Consider the following 18,891-nt stretch of genomic DNA (forward strand, 5'->3'; position numbering starts at 1 on the left):
ACAACATGGATACAGTGGCATGCTGTTAGTGGTATCCAATAACTCTGAAATGTCCCTTACACAAATATGGCCTTCGGAATCCACAGATTGCTATTTAGACCTTGTGTTTATGAAACTAGATTTAAATGTGAACACTTATAAACAGTCCACATCTAATTGGTTCTACACAGTTTCATGTTTTGTAAATCTAGATGAGCACTGCAGTGACCACACATGCATGCACATTCTCAAAACGTAATAATTATACTAGATCTAGATGTCTATACCTCTGCTCATAACTGCCATTATAATTTTACACAGCAAGTACATGTTATTTGTAAAGGACAAAGGTGTGGCTATAGATCAGGATCCAGATCTAGATCTCTGACATGTAGTAGTAGACCTATAGATCTACATGCATGTGTCGGAGCTATAGTCTTGGGCATGAGCATTAGAATACTATAATCTGCATGTGCATAGTTTCACTCTTCAGTTCTAGTGACCTGTTTTTAAAGGCATTTTGTAATGACAGGTCAATTATTGCTTAAGTCAAGTTCTTATGTTTCTCTTGGCCCCAAGGCTTGGCAAATTGTCGTGAACCGTATAAAGCAATGATCACATCTAGATCTATATACATTGCTGATTCTCTATATAATAGAAGAAGAAGATGCATGTGGAAAAGATTGTGTGGATTTTATTTTATAACCTCCAAGAAAAACTCCTAAAGGATACACCTCTTGCTTTGAATTCTCTGTACAGCTTGCATATATAGGACTGGAACCTTGCAAAGACCTGGGTTGAACTGCATGGCAACTAGCTCTATGTATAGAATGGTTATAGCATGCATGAGGCTTTATGTCCCAATGCTCGATGGCTGCATGAGGATCAACACTATAACCATCTAACCTCACTCACCAAGACACTGCCCTTTTTTGATAGTAACAGCTTCGAAAACTGAGTGAGAATGATAATGGCAGCCTGGAAAGCCTTCTACAAAAAGTGAATATTAATCTTATTGTTGAAAAGGTATACCTGACTCCTTTTAGGCAGGTATTTGAATGTATGTTAATTCCCTATAGATCTAGTTTCTTATAGATCTAGTGCATTAGAAACAGCCTTAATTGTATGCATGCATGCATGCACTCATCAATGAATGATTTCAGCAGACACAGAAGAGCAACCATTATTCTCGAATTACCCACCAAGAAATAGTGAAGAATATGGCTTTAGGGCTCATTACAACCAACAGATAGAAGTAAGTCAGTTTTTCCTAACATTGAACACAAACACCATGGCAAATTGCCAAGTGCTTTTTCAGGGAGTCTGCAGACATCATCTCGATTTAGCTTACCCAACGAGAACTCATATAGATCTGAGTCGACAATCATTGAAAAAAGAAGAAGAGTCTTGAGAGTATTTAATCTTCTCATGGAAACTCCCACACCCAGGAGCGTGCTCCATTGCATGTTTTACCCTCAAACGAGCCAAGGAACATTTCCAAAAGGCAACTAGCTCTTTCTCACACCCGTGTATAGAGCTTTCACGACTAGCTGATGCCACTTCACAGCACTTATCACGAACAATCTCACTGTAACTGCTCTCACCAATTCTTATGTGTGAGTTAATAGTCCATACAATGATGATAATCATGAAAACAACTTTCACCGCAAGCTAAGATACCCGATTTTATATTATTGTGGTCCGTATATACATGGGTCAGATTGCTTTAGAGTACAATATGGCCATAATCTTGTAACTGTAATAGTGATGATTATACAATTCAGTAATGCCCTTGCAAATATAAACTTATACTTAGTCATTTCCAAAGTAGAATTTGAATATAAATGCCTTAATGTATAACGTACCCCCAAATATTGCTAATTTATTGCATGGTGATTTTGTATTGACAATTTATCCAACGGGGACAGAGGAAGGCATGTCAGAGCTTCTCTCAGTTGAGCTTGCCAGACTACAAGATGATCAATACTTCTATCCATGCTTATAGAAAGCCATTCTCTATGTCCATGCAAACAGCCACAGTCCACAATACAATACACTGGCCTGTGAAGATCGAGCAGATCCAAAAGTACGAAGACTGCAAGACAAAAGGATTATTAATTTTTCTCCAAATTGTGTGGACAAGGACACACAAACCTGAAACTTTCCTTCTCTCTTCATCCATATGGAGTCTTGTAACTGAAGAGAGGTGTTCAAAACTGCACCAAGTGTATCGAGATACGAGGCTTGCACTACAATTGACGATTGTTTCTAAAACTGGCATAGAAGAAGATTTTATCTTTTTGTCTGCATGTCAATCCAGAAGACAATGGATCATAACACAATCAAACAATACGAGCACCTATCTTGTATTCATGATTCAAGCCGAAGTGCATGTATAAGTAGTCTATATAATTATAACTAGCCTAAGACTTGCATGCAGTCAATTTTGTGAAACCCTATAGTAGCATGGGTGTGTGCAAAGGTGTGGTGTGGTTAAAGTTATATGACTGTCAGTATACTGTATAGTGTCTAGACTTTACTAGATTAGTTGTCTAGAAATCATAGCCTGCAGCCAGTGGTCCTTTCTCGGCAACGTCATCAAGCAGATCATCTGAAGTGATGGAGGCTGCTAAGTATTTAACTTTTGTATCTAGCCATGTTTTAATGAAATAATTAATGCATGGGGTGCCCTATTATAATTATTAGAACTGCCATGCGGTGAGTAGATCTACTAAGCAATCTAGATCTAGTAAATCTAGATCTATCATAGGTCTAATAATATATAAATATGCATCCGATTTACCCGTGTTACCTTATACCATATATATAATATTATACCGTAGTTGATGTAATCACAGCGACACTCTATAATTATATGAAATAATAATAGCATCATAAATTATTATTATTATGATGTTAATATAGATAATTGTTTCTTGTACATAATATTATATACGTAGTCTCAAAAAATGTATGACGCTGTATAATTCCATCAACTACGGGGTAATTATGTTTGCGAAATCATCATGGCACTAGTCTATGGTACATGTTTCATGAATATTGTTCATCTCTCCTCACAGCTCTAGTGTCAATGTATGTACATCGAAGTATGGAACTGCCGATAGTGCATTTCTTTGGGTCTGCGTTGTTCTTGGTGTAAGTATAATCACACACACTCTATATGTTGCGCTCAGTGCCATGCATAAACATGCATAGCTACTTTAGTTATATCTGGTACCGTGTACCATTGCTAATCTGTAGATCTAGTGCTACTATAAAAAAGGTGAAACTGTGCGTTTACTTTTGGCCAATTAAACACACATGTATGCAGATGCTAGTAGTGATTGGGCTCAGCTTCACATACCAGAGAATCAACCTGTGTAAGCAACTGTGCTGGAGCTTACCTGGAATTGTACAGTGAGTATTGTAATCACTCAGATCTGAAGACACACAATTTTTGTGGTAGTCTAGTTCATCAGAATTTGTATGATCCTTAAATTGAAATAATGACTGTCAGCAGCACAATAGCAATGGTATTTTTTATAGCAATTTATGCTGTAAAGCAAAGGATCGATGCACAAACTCCCTACGAAAAAATTGCCTATAATTATGTTGATAACAATTACCATGTGTAATACAGGCCAGTGAACCTGCTCACCCACTCAGCTGATTACATCATCAACCTCGTACTCTTTGCTGCTCTATCTGGAGACATTGTTATAGTTCTGATGACGCAGCATATGAAGTTACCTACTACCAACCCTTATACAGCCATATTTTATCAAACAGGTATAATCGGCACTGTACTCTTTGCTAAATACGCATTTATAGGCATAGTGTTGCTATCATTTGAGGATTTTCACTGATTTTAGACCACCCTGCTGTATTGTGCACGCTTATTTATAAACACCGGGCAGATTTATTCCCTAACTGAGGTTTCAGGACATGGCGTGTTTAAGGCCTTGAACCATCATTGAATCACCGGCATTTAATCCAGACCAGGCGCTTATTCAGCCAGTATAATTATATTCGACTTAATACTGTACAAAAGTAGATATGAGTAGGTATCTTGTATTTCTTTGTCTGAAATCAGTATAAAAATTTGTCTTTGATAGTTTTGACGCCCGTATTCTCTGTCCTGGAAGTGTCGGTGAAGTACTTCCCCCTGTTCTCGTGTGTAGACGCTCCAATACCCCTCGTAGGACACATAGTTGGTCTGATCTACCTGCCATTCCTGTAAGTATGACACTAATTGATATACCATATAAGGAAATTTGTTGTAGCCCACATTAATGTTAAATGGAACATTTGTGTGGGTGTTCCTTGCATTAAATTAAATTTAAATTAAATTAAATTAAAGATGGAGCTGGCAATCTTTACTCCAATCAAAATCAACCGGTTCTCGTACCTGCAATACTATAATCATTGTGCTTGGCCTCAGTAGATCAGAATATGACGCTCCAATTGTGTGAGCCCTGAGCCCTGAGTGCTCTCGTAAGTTGACTTTAATTGATAGTGTTTACATTAGCTGCTTAATTATCCTTTCAAAGTTGATACTGCGTGTACATGTGTGACGAAAGTGCTCACTGTAACACTCAGGGCCATCCTACACTTTTAGTATTGTATAAGGATCCCCACCTATCTGTATACAACCCTGGATTCCTACACAGCGGCATGAACGCCCACGAGTCAGCTAGCAAGCGAACAATCCAGTGGTGGCCATGCATTGCCCATGCATGCACCTTTCCCAGACAGATCCACGTATTATAGAGACATTCATATTATTAGATGGAGTATAACTATATATAACCTCTAATCTGGCTAAAGCCCATGCAACTCTCATCATACCATAGGCTCTGTCATATCATTGTGAGGGACGTTGGACTCTCTTGTGTCTTCGGCAACAGCAATGATGTGATTGTAAGACTGTGCATGTGACTACATGTAGCTCAATACAACACTCGTATAGAGATCAACGTTTGCCCACGCATGTTTCTACAAATAAATACCGTATAGCGGGTATATTTCGAGGGTATAAATGTTCGCGGTTTTCGCGGATTGAGCCTGTACCGCGAAAATTTATAATAGTAGGCGTGTTCAGTATTATGGATTCGAGGCTAACGGTGTGGAGGTACAGCTGCATGTTGATGTGGGCATGCGCCAAAAGGCTGGAACTCAGACCACGAAAATAAAATCCGCGAACCTTTGTAATGGTCCATCCGCGAAAATTTATACCCTCGAAATATACCCGCTATACGGTACACCACAAATTCCACCCTGAGTGAGTACTCACTCTGTTGTGAGAACAATTTTGTCGAGGTCAGCTTGCCCACGAAGATTACCCACTATATGCATGTAGCGGTATGTAGTGAATGATCCATCTATCCCTATTAAGATTCCTGTAACTAACACTCAATGTTTGGTTTTGTCCCAATGCATGATACAGACTGGCCTGTACATAGGCATGAGACTGCCCGTCTACCTTGTGCTCCTATGCATAGTCGTGTGGTACATTTATGCTGTTGTGCGTGACTGTGTCTTGTGTCGCAAGCTGGGCTTTGGCACAGCAGTAAGTTGATTGTTTCTTTTGGTATGCATGCATGTGGTTTTTTAAATTATAGTGTCAGTTATCTTGATTCGAATATTTTCGCATACTACATACGTATGGTGTACACTTACTGATTGACTACTGGTAACAGATGGAGCAACTTAATGGGGCCCATCGAACGTACAACTATTACAAGCAGTGTGTTACACATCTCTTCAAAAAGTAAGTTCACTTTTGTGTGTGTGTGTGTGTGTGTGTGTGTGTGTGTGTGTGTGTGTGTGTGTGTGTGTGTGTGTGTGTGTGTGTGTGTGTGTGTGTCAATGTAATATGCGTGTGAATTATGATTATAAATGCATTACATACTACATGCAGGAAACTTCAGAATTCTAGGTGTCTCTCTTCTTTCTGTCCATGCATTCTTTCACGTGAGCAAATATTGTAACTTGATTTCGTATGCGTATACTACGTAGGTACACATACAGACAATGTCACGTATACATTTAGGTGTATGTGTTCCACTATCCATCTATTCACACTGTATGTAGCTACATTGATAGCTTCAATTCATTAGTATAATTATATACGACTGTTACTTAATTCTTTCAGCTCGAAAGTTGCCTCTCAGATTTTCTGCAGCAGTGACTGTCTCAACATTAATTCTCTATCAGGTATATCATGTATTTCCGCTTCTATGAGGGACCAGAGATTTAGAGACTTAGAGAACATTTGCAATAAAGCACAAATCAGTACCAAAAGGCTGCAGCTGAAAACATGTTAATACCTAAGCTAATCAAAATAACTTCCTAGAACAGATAACACAAGACAGTACTAAATGAACAACGAGCCTGGTCACAAGAGTTTCACAACATCCTATTAAACATCTAACCCCAAAAGATGGACAACAAATTAAGTTAATGACCAACTTGAAACCGATGACGAGTACAGTATAAGTTAACCGTCTAAGACAATAGACATGAAGAATCTAATAAAGGAAGTAAAAGAAGTAACTAGAGCCACAAGCCTATAGTTAGCCACATTATAGTTAATAGTGTTCCTACAGTGGCCGAGAATGGTCACCCGCCTCCGCCTACCGCCACAATGAACCGCGTGTGGATGTTTTGTTAACAGCGCGCGCTTAATTCTAAACGCTTGCGGTAAACACATTAAGTGCGCGCGGTTGTTCCTGATGTCCGCACGCGGTAGGAGACACACAGCGTGCGCAGTTAAACAAAGAGCCGCCGACAAATTTTAAGATCAGTCTGCACAAGGTCAAAGGTCCATCAATCATGTCCTGCAGTCTGCAAGAAATACCTTGCGTTAAGTAGAATCCAGATATGATTTATTGACCTTTGACCTTGTGCAGACTGATCTTAAAATTTGTTGGCGGCTCTTAATTTGTTTAACTGCGCGCTGTGTGTCTCTTACCGCGCGCGCTTTATGTGCCTACCGCGAGTGTTTATATTTAAGCGTGCGTGCGGTCAACGGAAACTTTGCGTGCGCGGTTTGTTGTGGCGATATAGGCATAAGCGGGTGACCTTTCTCGGCCACCGTATGTTCCAGTGTGAGGTAGTGTCCTCACAGCTTCAATTTTTTGTAAGTGCATGCTGACACTTGTAATAATAATTATCCTTAATAAAATAATATCTCAAATTAGATTATGCATGCAATAATATAATTAGTTTGCGGGACATACCTTTTAACGTATATGGCCCGTGAGACTAGCAACTAGTTACATGTAACAGTATCCTTAAAATAATTATCTCAAATCAGAGTATGCATGCAATATGTTAGTTCGCGGGCCATACCCTTCAACGTATATGGCCCGTGAGACTAGCAACTAGTTACATGTAACAGTATCCTTAAAATAATATCTCAAATCAGAGTATGCATGCAATATGTTAGTTCGCGGGCCATACCCTTCAACGTATAATTACATGTCATACGTGTGCATTTATATTGTATGTATGCTGCACCAGGACTCTTAATAATTCCATGATTGTGTCCGGCCTTGCAGGTTTGTTTCCTTCTGAGTGGCAGTTTGTTTTATTCTCTCTCACTGCTTGAACGTCTACTGGGGGGGCACGAACGATTCCTTGACCAATGGTTCAAAACTCATCATTTTCCTGATCATTTTTATGATGCAATCATGGAGGTCGCACAGTCCCTGTTGGGTACGTGCATAATTATAATAATTCAGTATAATTATGCTTCAGATTCACTTTTAGTATCACATTGGCATTAACATGATTATTATTGGCAGGTATATTACAAAATTATTATGTGAGCTTTTTAGTATATAGGAGGTATATTTTGAAGGTATAAACTTTCGCGGAATGACCGTTAGAGAGGTTTTTGCAGATTTAATTTTCGGTAGTTAAGACTGGATACAGTTGAACAATGCTCGACCATTGAGATTATACGGAGTATCCTTGAAGTGAGTATTCTTGAAGTGGCGCGTATTAGTCACATCTGACATCTGCCTGCTCAAATTAACCATAGTAATAGCCTTTTTTGATATGTGGATCGTTTCGTGCAACAACCGTATAATGTATATAGTTAGTTACAAATGAATTTGAGTGCTTGGATCCATAAAGAAATTATTGTATAGCATTTATACCCAAGGCTGCTTTCCGCAAAAATTAAATCGACCAAAACCTTCTAGCGGTCTTTCCGTGAAAATTTGTACCCTCGAAGTATACCTTATAATTATAAATACGGTATTGCAGTAGACTTTCATTAATCCTGTCACCCTTGGGACAGTGCAGTTTGGTCGCAATAGCGAGGCGCGTGGCTGCATTCCGAAAATAGCCTCGAATCAAACGACTAATTTTGTGGTTCTGTCTCGTCATTATGCTCTTTAACCAATTTTCATCTGCCAAACCACATCCAAAACGTCCATAATAAACAAACCTAGTTTGGGGCAGCCAGAACTGACCAGTAAATAGCGACTGGCCGCATTTCAGGGCGAGTTTTATGCAGTAATGATCAAGCTATTATTACCAGCACACTTACGTCACCACTATTCATTGGTCTCTGTACGATACATAGAAAAATAACATACAGCCCTAGGCATGCACAGTTTCAAGGTGTTTTTCATTTGTTCAAGAAAGTAAGCAAACAGAAAGCCAAGCTTGACGGTACTAAGACTCCAAGCAACGGCAGAAACACAGAAGCTACTCTCCAACAAGATGGCTAAGTCTCCATGGGTCCATGGGCGTGGTTATAATTTTATCCCAAGAGAAAAGATTGCAACTCCATGCACCGGTAAGGGACGTCGAATGGCCAACGCTTGGACCATTGAAGCTCCTTGAGCATCTGTAGGAGTCGACTCTTGTTGCTCAACTAGCTCTTTGACGGCAGCAAAATCTGGCATAGTTCTGCTCTTTTTGCAGTCTGCATTGTGGATTGAATTGTTGCTAGGGGAGGGAGGTCCTTTTATAGTGCTGCGGTCATGTGGTATACCATACCTATTCGGAGGATATGCACCAATGTATATCCTCCGTATATCTGCTACCATGGTTACATACCCCTCGGCATGTGCCAAACGAACGACCGGTGTATCGAGATGATAGAGTTCCAGATTAGCGAGAGTCTATACTGTATTGTACTCAATTATGTGTGTGCACTTGATGATATTTCCTTTTCTGCTTAATTCAGTTGTGCTCCCTGTGTCTCCCGTGGTTTCCTTGGTGATTTGTTTTCTGCTGATAATTCATATGGTCGTCTCCGTCTAGTACGTTTTCTACTCTATTTATAACTAAATGCACATGCATATGGTCACAATCATGCAGTAAGAGTCTCCGAGCTTCAGCAAGGGGTAACACCGTGGTATCAAAGGGATTTTCCTCATTTCGATTGGTCAGTTTTTGGAATTCATATTTACTGACTAACTTAGTTGTTCATTTCAGGCTGCTTCTCTAAGATATGCTGGCTATCAAATTGCTTTTTGCTTCGCTGCATTTGTGTCGTACACTCTTGTCTTGTGGATCCTGGGTCTGATTGCAATCTTTTTATTTTTTGGCTTCAAATACATGGCAGATTATGCTTTCTACGCCTTAGCCTCAATCCTGTAAGTGGATTGAAACTGACATTGGAGCGTATACAATGTTTTTTTGTCATTAGGATTCCACTCGCCTGGATTGGATTTGTTCTTGCTGCTCAAGTCATCGCTTGCAAGACAATGTTTTTGAAGCGTGGTGGAGGACGGTTCATCATCATTTCCAACCAGTGAGTATAATTATAGTCACACAGGTACAGGTAGCACCCCTATAATATATACAGTTGCCGTTTTGAATTCGAGTTTAGTGGACTTTTTCTAGTGTTGTGTGCATGGCTCACATATAATAATAATCAAAGTGTGGTGTGTCCTTTTCCAGGTACGTATATATATATAGGTATAGCTATTAGTCTAGAGTACAATTCAACAATAATTTTATCATGCAGGAAAATATTTCAATGGTTTATGTTCGTCCTGTTCATCTACAACACTATCATTGGACTGGCCGCAGCCTTGTTTCGTGTACTCGTCTCTGCCACGATGGGATTGTTGCTGATGTTAAGGCTGGATAGAGTCATCCTTATGAAGGGGTTCGAGCCCTTTGACATAGGTACAACATACATACATGCTATATTGCTTGGCTCGCAAATGTTGGGTTAATCCCATGCAATTCCAAGTATATAGTACCTACGAAATAGAACAATGTAGGTAAGTCGGCAAAATGATATTGCCTTGGAAAAGGTCTGGTTATGGGAAAGAAACATACATTGAGATTTCGGAATCCTGTTGACTTGTAGTTTTTAGTAGCCAGGCCCACATTATTTATGACTACGTACCCACTTCTTTTCATAGGGCACAATACTTACATTGGCTTTCTCCATGTGGACCTTGCATACAACAACGCCGTGGTGCATGTATTTGTCCGCCTCATGGCAGATCTGACCACTGGCACTACGTCTAGACGATCTCCGTTTATTCCCACGCCCCCTGAAGTAACTTACGATAGGGATCTTGCCTATGGCGTACAAGGTAGGTGATTTCTGTCAGTATATAAGTTGGGATTAATGTAAAGCTGTTACATAGAAAACAGCACTCTTTCTCGTGAGTTGAAAAAAAGAAAGACGTATGGTGTGTTCGAAACTCAAGGTGTATTTCTACGCTGTGTGTTTTTAGAAATTCGTCTGCTGTATAATACTAAAAATCAACGGTATTTTATATCTGCCATCCAAGGCGCCCACTTCAAATCGTTACTATGGACCTTAAGTATTCACTAGGCCCACTTGTTGTCCACCCCTATGCGGTTGTAATACTTAGTCTATTAATTTGTTTGTTTATTGATTTATCTGTCTGTCGGTCTGTGCACCAAGCTCTTTTGGCATAATTGTTAGAACTACTGTGCTTCATCATTTTCGAGCACGTTGTGAAGTTTCACTCTAGATCTATCATATTTGGAATTCTACTTGAAGCTTCACATTGTGTTTTTAGAACTTGCAATGAGAGGAGAATTGTTCCTCAATATTGGTCAAACATATACATGCCAAAATCAACCACTTACTTAATTACGTATCTTCATACAACCCAAATACCTAGAATGTTTTGCGAGCATCAAACATATGTGAACTTTCATCAATTCACATAAATAAATCACAAAACCTTAATTAGTACTGCACATCGTCCTTGCCAGAACGCAATATATAGATCGCAAAGGGACAATTTTCGCAATGGTTTTTCACCCACAAAATATTCTATAGTAATACGGTACGCAATTCGCTCACGCTCGTATATAAAGGTTGCCAGTGGCTGCCATATACATGTACAAGTATGCTTTTCTCCTGTTTCTATAGATACATCTGAGAGGCCATCTAAAGTCAGATATCATAGAATCAGGAATCGCTGGCTGGTGGCTTACACACTCTTGCGTAATCCAAGCCTTCAACCTCTCACAGCCAGTCAGCTGCAAGACAAAGACAAAGACAAAGACACTGCACAGTAATAAACACTCTATTTTGTATCATTCTGCGTAGCTATGTATATAGTCCTCGACCCCTTTAGTGGAGCTAAGTTAATTTTCTTTTCTCCTGAATATGAGTTTTTCACCTTGTTATCTGTTTTATGAATGTATTGGTAACGAAAGTTTTAGTTGTTACCACGTACCTGCATGTAATATCCATCTCATAATACCTTAGTAACATACTGACTGGATTCCTTAGTCTGCTACCAATTGCTCGATATAATTCTCAATCTAATTCTATATATACAACATTCTTACTTGCACTACAGGTGCTATTAAAGTAATAGTGTAGTATGGTTTAAGAGCTAGTGTAATATGAGATTAATAGCACGATTAACACAATATGGCACGAGGCCTATAGTGCTATTATTTTACGTACCTTGCCAGTGCTTGTGGTGAGTACTATTAATCCCTTGTTGCAAATAAAATAAAGATATATAGGGCAAATTAATCCCCTGTGCAATTACCGTATATTTCGAGGGTTTTCGTGGAAAGACCGTTGGAAATGTTTCCGCAAATTTAACTTCGCTGATTTAAATCCCACTTTTCATGGGCTAACTAGAGCTACATCAACATTATTTAGAATAAACCTTTGAAGTGGCCATTACTAAAATATGATTCTTCTGTCCATCTAAAAAACCTACCCACAGGTTTCTATTTAGTGTTGATTACATTATCTCCAGTCACAGTGCTTTAAATAACGTAATGCACAATACATGAGACATTGATATGGATTCAAATGTAGCCAAGAAAAAAAGTTACGCTGTACACGTCATGGCAGGCTGTACGCGACATGGTAGGCTGTACACAACGTTCGAGATAAGATAAAGTGACAGCACTAAATCTTTTGGAACACACCTAGCTAAGATAAATTGTTTTAATACGGTGCACTATGATGGGTTCTCTGTTACAATAACACACTTGACGTTAACCTCAAGTTCATCCTCGGCTCACACATTAAAACACTTAATTAACAAGAGAATTTGAAGAGTGTCAAACTACCAATAGCTCTATACGTAAACACTGTGCACAAAGTAACACTCGCACGTGGATGAAGTATCGTAAAATTACTAGTAATCAGCTAGTAAATGCAACAGCGAACAATGACATCATGAAATTCTGTGCATGTGCATGACGTATAACGGATGCGGAAACGTCATCAATTGCGATTTGCTCGCATGCAAAATAGTCTAGGAAAGTGCTGAGTTAGCATGATTGGATTGCATCCGGATTTTGCGTGAGTGTGCGTATATATGTGGGTACGAGTGTATGCATGTGTATGAGTTTGAAGGTATTCCTCAGACAAGCAATTGTTAGGATATCACGTTACTTTATGCGCATGCAGTTTTCGTATAGGGGTATGGTTAATCTTGGCTGGGTGCATGTGTTCAGAAAACTGTAAACCCTTACCTATTATTTATTCGATATTTATTGGGTGCCGTTTGTGTCAAAACTGCATGTTTAATGTATGTGAAAATCCACTCGCTGTATTCGGTCTCCCAATTTTAATAAATCAGGCTCACAAATTAATAATAAATATAGCATTATGGGTGTGGCATTAATAAGCATGAGCCTGAATTTAGTAAAGCGGGAGGCCGATTTACTAAAGCGTGAGCCTGATTTAGTAAATCGGGATACAGTGAAGTGGATTTTGATGTATATTGAACAGGCAGTTTTGACACAAACGGCACCCCATAGTTATTTAGTCGTGAACGTGTGCCCTGCATTAGCTGTGTTCATCAGAGAGCGCACAAAGTTGCTAAAATCGAGGCATGTATATAATTTCTCGCTCGTGTTTTGGCGCCCCCCCTCACCCAAACATGTATGGGGGATCTTAAAACCGGCGTTCAAAGGGGCCTGTGCCCCTCGCCTTAAGGTTTCAGCACCCCGAGATGTCATTGTGAGGGTGTACGCTGATATAGGTGTCGTACTGCAGTTCCAAGAGTACGCCGAAAACATTAAGAATCTCATACACATTCTGGCCATTATGGAGGGATTTCACTGGGTGTGGCTGGATTGGGTTACCAATGGGGGAAAAAGGGGGCAAAATGTTACAGAAATCTGTATATTATACGTGAATCGGGTGAGGTAGCAGAGATTGAAATTTTAATGAGAATCATTCGGCAGATAAAGGTTAACTGAGTTAGGGGTTTTGAATACCGACATATTTTCACAGGTAGATTTGTTTGCGTTTTCACTGTTTAGCTGGTATTAAATTCTGCTAAATCCTGCTCAAGTTGTGAAACTTCATAGCGTTCTATGTACTCGCAAGTGGTTTTAATGAGAGGATTCATTGCATTTTCCAATTATCTGCGAGTACAAATGTTTGCGATTTTACTCTCATTCGCAGAAATAGCAGAAATTAATACTCGCGAAAATATGTAAGATAATCCGACATTGTGTATATAGTATGGCTTCTTAGCTGTATAAGTCATTCCTGGGAGTGTATGATTAGTCGCTTCTGCACATCACTAATTGACCACTAATTGATATTGACTGTGGCTCATGCCTATAGCAACTACACTTCCTCAGGTTTACTATACATCCAGCTAATAAACTTACTAAACATGATTTTTTAACATATACATCCTCGATCAAGCATGCATGTTGTATAAGCGGGTAATTTTCGTTGATGCAAATGTTAGTATGAAACATTCGTGTCCCTCGTACGGATTACCATAGATACACGAGTATCTATGCTCATACGTGCAATTAGATAGAATGCAATTAGCCTCTGATTGAACTCGGCAATAACGTTGTATGTGGGAGGATAATTAGTGTTTAATCAGAGACTAATTGCTGACTACACCATACCTGACGTACCTCCTCTGCATGGTGGAGTACAACCTAGTGTGGTAGAATAATTTCGCAGTTTTACTTTTCGGATGATGCTCTACTATACGAAAACTCTGAAAGAACCTGCTATACGGTATACAATTCATGGGTTTTTTAGCATGATTCTCTGCTAAACACACTCTAGTGAATCACACAATGCACATGGTCACATGCACCCAGTTCGGAAACCTTTTCCCAGTGGCTTACTGGAATACCGGAAGAACCTAATCACTGCAGTACTGGTTTAGGTTCTCAATAGCCTCGATTCCAGGCCGCTCTCAATTGAGAAAGGGCTGCATGGGATCGAGGCTAAGTTCTGCATGTAGACCAGCCCCTCCCCTTACTTAAAAGAAGACTTTTAAGCAACCACATGTAGATATAACCATCAAGGTGCCTTTCTTTCACTGCACTCATTGTCGGTTTTACCTGTGACTATTTCTATGGAGGCTGTAAGAACTGAATGTGCCCCTTTCTCCACTTCAACAACTACAATATTGCTGTCGCTGTACCGAAAGGGTATGACAGGTTGGGGCAAAAAAGCAACCATTCCTGGAAATGGCAAAGGACCGTACAGGCCTCAACGAGAAGCAGATAAGGGTACATTTATTTTTACTATATCATGTACTATGCAGATCTATAGGACTGGTAGATTTATTACCATTTTTTCACTGAGTGAAGTACGTAGTATTTTTGATGAATTGATTCATGGATGTTGAACAGAACTGGATACGCCGAGAAAACATGAAAATTAAGCATGGTGGCATTGATGCGGATGAATCTGGTCCCTCTGATCAGTACAACATTCCGAAGAAGTCAAGCGGGCCATGGCACCAATTTCTAAAAGAGTACGGAAAATCTGAAGGTATATATATATTAGCGTCATGCATACATGGTCTAGACATATATACATGCATGTATACGACATCCACATACAAACACATGCATTGTCAAGATACTCTATTGTTCTGCATGCATGCACACAGGTGGAAAGAGTGCCATTGCAACCGCTGGAAATCCAGGTGTTTTTAACAAGGAAGCCAGTGAAGCTTATAATAACTTGTCTAGCGATGAGAAACAAGCTCTGAGAGAACGTTCTGAAACGAATGAGCGACTCTCCCATAAAGGTGTCCTAAAAGAAGCTGAGAAACGTTTTGGGAAGATTCAGAAGCTGGTATGTTAATTATATATACGTGTATATACGCATACAGCACATTATAATTATATTTGAACCACGCAGAGCACCTAATTATAAAACCATACCGTATATAGCGGGTAATTTGGGGAGCCTATATAATTATATTGTTTGGCAATTGAAATATTATTGCCGATTCTTAATTTGACGATCATGAGATCATTATAACTTTGTGCGATAAAATTATACTGGGACTGCGTATCTAGGCAATTTTTAATTTTGTCGACCCTCACTTTGATCAATACACCGTCCCTCGATAGTTACTGGCTTGTACATTTCATCCTGTAAAAGTAACCAGGCTCAACATAACAATTAAATCAATCCTTACCTCCCAGATTTCAGCACAGTGAAAAATGTTGCGCATCAAATGAGAATCTCCGAGACAAGCCTCACAATAGTATATTGTAGGCCCACAATCAACACATCTGTACTGTGCACAGTTAGCGCACACACTGCAAGACTGGCCAGGTGGAGGAATAGAACTTTCAACAGCAGCCTTTAAGAGACGCTCTCTAATTTTCCCCCACGATTCAGCATTAGCAATTTGTTTTATCTCATGCAAACTTCGTGCACCCTGGTTCTCCACGTCTTCATTCTGATCAAGAGTGCTGGTGTCAATCAGGATGGAATTGGCTTCATGATCAGTGCTTGTTTTCACTGTTGTTTCCGGCAGTCTCATGATTGGCCTTCGGCAGACCCCTGGGAGTAACAGACCTTCTCACAGCTGAACCTGTTTGCCTTTGAGTTATTTGCAGTTTTGGAAGTTTTATCTTCATTCTCCAAGCCATGATGACCAACTCAGCCTAGTTCAGATATCTGGATCCTGTCACCTGTCACCTGTAGCTGTAGGGTGGTGGTAGGGCTAGCTCAGCCGATTTTTCTCTAATGAAACGCTATGTAGAAACCTAAACCCAGTACCGCAGTGATTAGGTTCTTCCGGTATTCCAGCAAGCCACTGGGAAAAGGTTTCCGAACTGGGTGCTTTATCAGTGTTATGTAGCTTTGGAATTTCCACCGAGGCATCAGCACCTGTGGTGATTTTTATTGTTTGATATGAATGCTTCTTCAGAAATACGTATTATTGACCATTTAGGTTAGATTTTGCACCTGCATATGACTGCCATGTTCGTCATGTCAAGAATAGTGACCACTCTGTTGACGTACGTGATTAGATGGGCGTGCCCGTCCCAGGCCATAAAAATGGGGGGACGGGTTTCAGCCCTATCTATATCTAGCATTTGTTCTGCTGTTCCCGTACTAACTATGAATATAGTTAATATTAGCCGCGCCTCTAACCACAGAGCTCAGCTTGCTGCAGAGAAGAGGAGGGGCTGGGAAGCCAAGGAATGCATTACGTAAGAACTGTACAATCTGATTGGTGCTGAAATATAATATATTACGTAAGCAGTCTGCAATCTGATTGGTGCTGCATGATTTTCTGCAGCAGAACGAATGCTAGATAGGGCTGAAACCCGTCCCCCCATTTTATGGCTGGGGACGGGCACGCCCATCTAGTACGTGATGCCACCATTAAAAGGAACATTAACCTCATCCACGCTGCAGGCCAGGGTTGTGGCATCCTCCAAACTGAGAGTGCTTCTCTTCATTCGTTTAACATACTCCACTTGACGCCTAACTCTGGCACTCTGGGCATATATAAACACGATTCACAGTGATGTGTTACTATAGCATGCAAAACATTGTCGTGGATTTGAACTTTGTCCTCCACTGTTAGAGATAATTATTATTTTTTTTTATTTTTTTATTAAACAAATTTATGCATACAGCAAAGGTAACAGAAAATAGCAGAATAGAAGCTAATCCAAATCAGTTACCTACCTACATACACAAAAACAGTACACAACAATCTAAATTACACTTCATTAATTTACAGTAAATGATTTTTAAAGGATGCAAGTGAAATACCGTCTGTAACAAAACCTAATTTATTCCAAGTTGTAATAGTATCTGTGAAGAAGGAAAATTTAAAGTTATTAGTTGCCGCGAATGGGACCGAAAGCTGTGTAGTGTTCAGATGTCTTAATTGGTAAAGCTGGGCTCTAATGGTGAACGGAGGATTGGGATAGGATATGTCCCCTGATATAATCTTGAAGAGTAGGCAGAGTCTGACTATGCTCCGACGCATAGCTAGCGTTTTTATGTTGCACATGGTTAGCAGTGTCTCATAATTCTCATCCCATTTCTTTGTGCACACTTTTAGGGCAAACTTCTGGGTATCCTCCAGTAACTTGATGTCCTTAGCCAAGTGGGGACTCCAGACAGCAGAGGCGTATTCTAGATAAGGTATAATTAGTGATTTGTATAATTTCGAGGTAGAGTCAGATTTCGAGTATTTGTAAAAGCTCCTGTGAAGCATGCCAATAAGTTTTCTCGATTTATTGCATGTAGAAGTAATATGCTTGGTCCAGGAGAAATCACTTGAGAAGTTGACGCCAAGGTATTTGAAGACATCTACCCTTGAGAGAGAAAAAGTGTCCTCAATAGTAAGAGGGGAGTTCGGAAGTGTGGGTGAGTGTTTCCTAGAGAAGGTCATGTAGCAATATTTTTGAACGTTTAACTTCAAGTGATTGTGAGATATCCAATAGCAGAGTGAGTTCACATCATCCTGGAGTTTTGAGTAGTCAGATTGTGAACTGATTGACCTGTAGAGCGCGATGTCGTCAGCATACATTACTATGCTGCTCGATGACACACAGTTGGCGGCCTTATCAATATAGATTAAGAAGAGTAGAGGGCCAAGAATTGACCCCTGAGGGACTCCTGAAATCACAGGTAGGAGGCTTGATTCTACACCATCAAGAACAACCAGCTGGAGCCTTTACGTAACAAGAGCAGAGTGTAACAAGAGAGTCTAATATTTACGGTGGCCCTGAGCGCTACTCTAGTTGGTAGTTCGTACTTGATAGTTCAAACGTGTATAGTTGGTAGTTCGCAGTTGCTACTTGATAGTTCAAATGCGTAGTTGGTAGTTCGCAGTTGCTACTTGATAGTTCAAATGCGTAGTTGGTAGTTCGCAGTTGCTACTTGATAGTTCAAATGCGTAGTTGGTAGTTCGCAGTTGCTACTTGATAGTTCAAATGCGTAGTTGGTAGTTCGCAGTTGCTACTTGATAGTTCAAACACGTAGTTGGCAGTGTTGGTAGTTGGCAGTTGGCAGTTGGCAGTTGGCAGTTGGTATAGTTGGGAGTTGGGAGTTGGGAGTTGATAGTTGGGAGTTGGGATTGGCAGTTGGTAGTTGGCAGTTCGTAACCTTTAAACTTTGCAACGATAATTAGCCTGCTTTTTATGATACTGGCACCGATATCTAGC

At 39.9% G+C, this 18,891-nt stretch overlaps 1 protein-coding gene, 1 long non-coding RNA gene and 1 pseudogene across 7 annotated transcripts in view; 2 read left to right on the forward strand and 1 right to left on the reverse strand.

The window, feature by feature from the left end:
* The first annotated feature begins 2,450 nt into the window (after window positions 1-2,450).
* The window catches only part of LOC135351082 (receptor for retinol uptake STRA6-like), a 56,124-nt gene continuing 39,683 nt past the window's right edge, over window positions 2,451-18,891 (forward strand). The window contains exons 1-19 of one of the 6 annotated variants that reach the window (XM_064549994.1): window positions 2,451-2,612; window positions 3,060-3,135; window positions 3,311-3,396; window positions 3,620-3,768; window positions 4,095-4,215; window positions 4,833-4,899; window positions 5,420-5,548; window positions 5,679-5,749; window positions 5,900-5,952; window positions 6,134-6,195; window positions 7,542-7,698; window positions 9,185-9,260; window positions 9,319-9,385; window positions 9,436-9,596; window positions 9,650-9,754; window positions 9,971-10,134; window positions 10,377-10,553; window positions 10,608-10,670; window positions 11,369-11,657. In XM_064549994.1, coding sequence (XP_064406064.1) covers window positions 2,599-2,612; window positions 3,060-3,135; window positions 3,311-3,396; window positions 3,620-3,768; window positions 4,095-4,215; window positions 4,833-4,899; window positions 5,420-5,548; window positions 5,679-5,749; window positions 5,900-5,952; window positions 6,134-6,195; window positions 7,542-7,698; window positions 9,185-9,260; window positions 9,319-9,385; window positions 9,436-9,596; window positions 9,650-9,754; window positions 9,971-10,134; window positions 10,377-10,553; window positions 10,608-10,670; window positions 11,369-11,517 — 1,947 coding nt within the window. In that variant the 5' untranslated portion in view covers window positions 2,451-2,598 and the 3' untranslated portion in view covers window positions 11,518-11,657. Of the gene's footprint in view, window positions 2,613-3,059; window positions 3,136-3,310; window positions 3,397-3,619; window positions 3,769-4,094; window positions 4,216-4,832; window positions 4,900-5,419; window positions 5,549-5,678; window positions 5,750-5,899; window positions 5,953-6,133; window positions 6,196-7,541; window positions 7,699-9,184; window positions 9,261-9,318; window positions 9,386-9,435; window positions 9,597-9,649; window positions 9,755-9,970; window positions 10,135-10,376; window positions 10,554-10,607; window positions 10,671-11,368; window positions 11,658-18,891 lie in introns of those variants that run through there. The other 5 variants (XM_064549999.1, XM_064549995.1, XM_064550003.1 and 2 more) reach the window with 5 other exon arrangements.
* LOC135351096 (uncharacterized) lies at window positions 11,903-15,551 on the forward strand. The gene is made up of 3 exons (XR_010399386.1): window positions 11,903-14,967; window positions 15,091-15,232; window positions 15,354-15,551. It is a non-coding gene; the product is annotated as an uncharacterized LOC135351096 (long non-coding RNA).
* Window positions 15,776-16,731, reverse strand: LOC135351386 (uncharacterized; annotated as a pseudogene).

Source organism: Halichondria panicea, chromosome 17, assembly GCF_963675165.1.
Source record: "Halichondria panicea chromosome 17, odHalPani1.1, whole genome shotgun sequence".
Classification (NCBI taxonomy): domain Eukaryota; kingdom Metazoa; phylum Porifera; class Demospongiae; order Suberitida; family Halichondriidae; genus Halichondria; species Halichondria panicea.